This window comes from Periplaneta americana, chromosome 11 (assembly GCF_040183065.1).
Source record: "Periplaneta americana isolate PAMFEO1 chromosome 11, P.americana_PAMFEO1_priV1, whole genome shotgun sequence".
Lineage (NCBI taxonomy): Eukaryota > Metazoa > Arthropoda > Insecta > Blattodea > Blattidae > Periplaneta > Periplaneta americana.
The window spans coordinates 2,626,501-2,632,500 of record NC_091127.1 but is presented as its reverse complement, the minus strand read 5'-3'; the positions used below and the strand labels follow the sequence as shown (position 1 = coordinate 2,632,500).

Sequence of the window (6,000 nt, the reverse complement as noted above, 5' to 3'; positions counted from 1 at the left end):
CCTAACAGCGCCGGTCCTTATATAACCGTCAGTCAAGGCCTTCTGACAAATAAAAGCAATTGACAATAGATATCTCAGTCATGACAACCTCATAAAATATCCTATCAATTGAATAATCGATCTTGCTACGTACAACATAATTATATTATATTATTACCCATTTCAGCGAGTACTGACGACCACTGCAAAATACGATAATTTGGTGCAGGGAGCATTCTCTTTTTGGCACAAGGATGATTTATGTAACATGTTTCTAAATGCTACATACAACATAATTATATTATTATATTATTACCCATTTCAGCGAGTACTGACGACCACTGCAAAATACGATAATTTGGTCCAGGGAGCATTCTCTTTTGGCACAAGGATGATTTGTGTAACATGTTTCTAAATTATTAGTCTTTTAAATAAAGGTACATTCTTTAATAAATCACTGAAAAACAAATGTGAATGTATAGGATGTGGAGTGAGTACGAAATTATTATTATTTTTTATTTTTTGGCGCATCATTTTTACGTAAATAACGACAAATAAAAACTAACTTGACACATAACATTGAGAAATACAGGAAACAAGCATGAATAATATTCACCATTCTAAATGATCTTGGGATAGAAAAAAAACGTATGGAATAGAAATTACATACAAATGTGCGTGTAATAAACAATAAGCAAACCATCTTCGATTAATCATTTCAAAACAACGTGAATATAGAGTGGATTATGTAGGAAAATAATTTCTTATAAGTTGCTACCATGTGCATCATTGTTAACGTATGAAAACAAATGAAAATTAACATGGCATATAAACACTATTTGAAGAAAGATAGGAGATATTAAGTAATATTCATCGTTCTTAATGATCTTTGGATGGGAAATAACAATGAAATATGTATAAAATAAAAATTACATAACAGGTGAGCGTATAAAAAACAGTAAGTAGAATCATATCTGATTAATAAGCTCAAATTACTCCAGTTTAGTGTAAGAGTGGTCTATATCTAATGATGTCTCCCAGCAAGTTACTTAATTATTTAAAAACAAAAATATCGTGTTAGAAGATTAAATTTGTGAATTTTCTCAGAAACTTTCCAAATATCTGCATGCAATCTTTTACATTAGATTGCCGAAAATTGATTGGCAGTGATAAAAGTGCGAAATATTCGTTCAGTGGGTGGTGGATACTCTACATTGACCATAATTTTTATAAATGATCTGTATAGTGCTAAATGCGCTGATCGATCAATAAATTGTTAAAAAAAATATTTGATTCTTGACGTCATTAATTCAGTTCATTCTCATTATGACAGAACACTAAATAAATAAGTGAACAGCGATGTTAAAATGCGGAAACAAAAGGCGATCACAGCGTTTCATGTGGAATGGTAGCTAAGCTATATGTATGAAAATCTTACGCGCCAAACAACCTGTATATATGAAAACATTGTATTGTATTGTATTTATTAACATTCCATGGTATTCATACATGCTTACAGCTAGAATATGGAACAAGTAAAAAAACTTAATACTATTATAAAGTCTTAATTTATAGTCACAGTCTAGATGAAATATATACAGACGAGATTTACAATATAGTCTACTAGTACAACACAAAGTTTTAGTATCAATTTCATGAAGCGTTATTGAATGTCATGAATTCACTTACAGAATAGAAGGCGTGAGAAATTAGGTACTTCTTTAATTTGGCCCTAAATAATTTTATGTTTTGAGTTTCATTTTTTATATCGATAGGGAAGCTATTAAAAATTTTTACTGCCATATAACGCACTCCTTTTTGATAGCACGATAGACTTGCCGATGGAGTATGAAAGTCTTTTTTGACGTGTATTTATGCTATGAACTGTTGAATTAGCTACAAAGTTTTCACGATTACATACGAGGAAGATTATTAATGAAAAGATATACTGACAAGCCATGGGCATTATTTGTAGTTTTTTGAAAATAGTCCTACACGATTCCCTAGATTTGGCACCTACTATTATTCTAATTACTCTTTTTTGTAATAGAAATATATTGTTACCATCTGTGGAATTTCCCCAGAATATTATTCCAAAACTCATTACCGAGTGAAAGTATGCAAAGTATATTGTTTTTAAGGTATTGATATTTACTATCTTTTGCATAGATCTAATAGCAAAACAAGCTGAATTTAGTTTGGGGGTAATTTCTTTAATATGATTTTTCCAGTTTAACACATTATCGATTTTTAAGCCAAGAAATTTGGTTGTTGTTGTTTCTAATAGGGATCTATTGTCGTCCTGTGATGGTTTCAAAGACTATCAGGTGAGTCAAGTTGTTGAAATTCTCAGACTTTCGACTACTACTCTGCAGCCATCTTCATCCCTGAAGTTAGTAGCCGAAAACTTGGAGAATTTCAACTACTTGACTCGGCTGATAGCCCGCGAAACTATCATAGAGAACTATTTATTTGGTATTCTGTGACCTGTTCACTAGTCCACGTGTGTTTCCAAACACATCGTCTTCCGCTATCGCCAACAAAACGACATTTCACCTCGCAGTGTTGCAATTCCTGCTTCGTAAACTACGGACTAATTTCACCTTTCCCCCGTGGTTCATCCTTCATGTACACACAATTCGAAAGCATAAGGCGAGATATACTGAAATGGCAAGTAAATTTGTTAAAAACATGCTGAAAGCATCATATGGTATGGGGGAAACAAATTGTAGGCCTATGAGATACAAACGTACCATTCAAAAAGCAACCTTTGATTTGCTATCAATACGGTGTGAAATGAAACGCTGCCTAAAGTTTATTTTATTGGACTAGGATAAAAAAGAATACTTTTCAGCTTAAAACAGCTTTCAGTATTCTGTGCACATTGTAAGTTCATATTGAGGGGGTCAGAATCAAAGGAGTACAAGTAACATTTCTAAGAAGATGAGTTAGGTGCATCCAGGGCAAGCTAAAGCGTCTAAAATTTTAGTGGCAAAGGGATATATCTTTCAACCACATCACACATTAAATTGAAATTAAAAAGTTCACAGAATTTACGAAAGCTTAAGTGCTTTCAACCACATTTTATAAAAAATAACTAACATATGTATTATTATAATCATAATTCGTCAGCTTTTCATTTCCAACATTTTCTCTAAAATTTTTGCAATTATTTGATTTACGTAAATTCTTCTAGTTTCAGAGAGTTTTCTGAAAAAAAAAAACTCCAAGAAATAATTCTGGTTGTACTCGTATACGTAATGTACACCAAAATTCGAAGTCATTATTTGTACAGTTCAGCGCAGTGTTTTGAACATGGCAAAAGTGGACAAGTAATGACAATAAAAGTCAGGATCCTTTCCATCACTTCAGTGGCGCGATATTGAACCCCACGATCTTCATACTCTACGGTAGTTGTTAATTTGTGGCCTGGCATTAAAGTACGGTTAGCGAAAAATAGATCGAGTAAACTGTGCTTTACGTATTTTCCATCGGTGAGATAGAAAATAGTGCACTTAAAGAGTTACAGTTCATTTGCATTTGCGTTTCTGACAAATACCTTAACAGAATGACGATTTGTATAATCATATATTATTGAAATGTAGAATGCGGATGCTTTAGCAAAGAAGGGCAGCACTGCTACTTACAGACCTGTTACTAAATCTACGTATTACTCTGTGAAGAGATTTATTAAATCTACATACTTAGACTTCAACAAACAAAATTTGATAACACAATCTCAAGGGAAAAAATGGAACTCTCTGCATCATAATCCACAGTTAATTCCCGATTTACCACGAAAATCGTCTGTAGCTGCATTTAGATTGGCAACAGGTCATGATTGTTTGGCCAAACACCTGCATAGAATTGGAATATATCAGTCCCCTAACTGCCCATTGTGCAACTCAAACCAAGAAATGGATTCGGAACACCTCAAAATCTGTGCTTCAGTGGCTGGCCATGATAATATCTTTGAAAAATATTGGAGTGCAAGAGGTCAAATGACTTTATTGTCAAACGCCTGGCATTAGAAAACAACAACAAACAACAACAACAACAACAACATATTATTGAAATCGATGGCTCAGAACGAGAGTGTTACAACTCAAAAATAGAGATTTTTCAGTAGAGCCATTTAAAGTTTTCCATTGTATATGGCAAATCAGAGAATCATGGCACAACAATGTGCATTTATGTCCCACTAGGACATTTTTAGAGTTTTAACACTTTCACATAGCATAGTTCTCAATTCAAGTGTTCAAATGATGGTAATAACTCAAAAAGTGAATTTTTTGAGTTGTAACAGTCTCGTTATGAGCCATCGAAGTGTTAACTTCGAACACTATAGTGGGGTATTATGATACACCGCAAGTTTTAACTGAAATATGTCTAAACTTAACAAGAATATGATTCTTTATGATTGTACGTATAATGTATAAAGCACAATCTTTCTGTCCATTAACAACACAAAACTTTTTTTTTCATCACACAGTTCTCACATCGGATGCAAAGAAAAATCTATGAATATCGATATAGCAATTCGAATACTATTTTTGCGAAGTGTAGTATGTCGTGGCTTACCTCTGTCAACCAACACGAACTGCGTAACAGCCCCGAGTGGTATCCGGATCAAATGCGTGCATTCACAGAAGCCCCCGGAGCCTTGCGGACAGCGGGAAGTTCCATCGTGATTGGCGGGGCAGATGAGCGACGACCTGATGTCCTCGCGCTGCGTCAGGAGCGGCGCGTTGGGAGCGACGTAGCTGATGTTGTTCACGAGGCTGGTCAGCAGGTGGTTCGGCCGGGGTTCTGCAACAGCGAAGAGTTAGCATGCTTTGGCACCGGCATTCTGCACTAATTCACAACAAAATCATCTTAGAGAAGTGGACAAATTGGCGTGGTAAAGATAGGCTTTGTAATTACACAGGGTGTAACAGCACCTCACCGACAAATTTTGACTAAAGATATGTCACGCAGAGATGATCATTTTTCCTTAAGGAATATATGCTTGATGACACGTCCTTAAGGAGCTACAATTACATCCGAAATACCAAGTCTACCGTGAAATCCTTTGTACATATGAAATTTAATTTGTGTTCTGACTGAAAATGTTGAGTTTTGCATGTTTAGAAAAGTTATTTTTTTTGTTAAAGATGAAAAAGTGTTTATTAAAATCTAAGAAATTTCATTACACAGGATTCTTTAATAACGTTTTGAGGGGTTAGGTACAGCTTACAGGAGTGCAATTTTTGGAAATATTCAACATTTTTTTCCTCCATTTCTGTATATTGTACAATACTCAAAATTGGTATGTATAAAACCCTGTTCTTTTGCTACATAAAAAAATATTTTTACGATTTAAAAAGATTATTTATATATAGGCCTATATATATATATATATATATTTTTTTTTTTCAAAATTCAAAATGTTGGCAGTTCACTGTGCAGTGATGAACCCTTTCCCTCATAACTCATAAACTTGTTAACTTTTTTATATTCTCTCTTTTATTTTATTGCTGAAACTCATGTTTACAATATCATGCTCTTTCAACTACATTCCTTAATAAATATTTTTTTTTATTTTGTGTAATAGAAAATACTGATATTTGATCATTTCTTAAAATTAATTTATTTTTATCAGACAATCTATCAAAGATAGAGAAGTGATCTTGCATCATATTGTAGATATGACATGCATAAATACACACACAAAATTTCATCACAGAATGTTGGATAGTTTTCGAGTTATGTGGGAAATGCTTCATCACTGCACAGTCAACTGAATTTTGAAAAGAAAAATGTAAATAATTTCTTATATCGTAAAAATATTTTTTTCATATAGCAGAAGAACAGTGTTTTACACATACTAATTTTCATTATTGTACAAGATACAGTAATGGAAGAAAACGTGTTGAATATTTCCAAAATTTTACTACTGTAAGCTGTATTTAATCCCTTAAGTCTATTATTTTACGATGTTTTATCAACATCTATGGTTATCTAGCATCTGAATGAGATGAA

The 6,000-nt window shown here is 33.2% G+C and overlaps 1 protein-coding gene across 1 annotated transcript in view; it reads right to left on the bottom strand.

Moving 5' to 3' along the window:
• LOC138708672 (uncharacterized) overlaps positions 1-6,000 on the bottom strand; it is a 106,093-nt gene that overhangs the window by 5,137 nt on the left and 94,956 nt on the right. Inside the window, exon 11 of the mRNA XM_069838759.1 lies at positions 4,561-4,788. Within this exon, the coding sequence (XP_069694860.1) occupies positions 4,561-4,788 (228 nt within the window). The remainder of the gene's footprint in view (positions 1-4,560; positions 4,789-6,000) is intronic.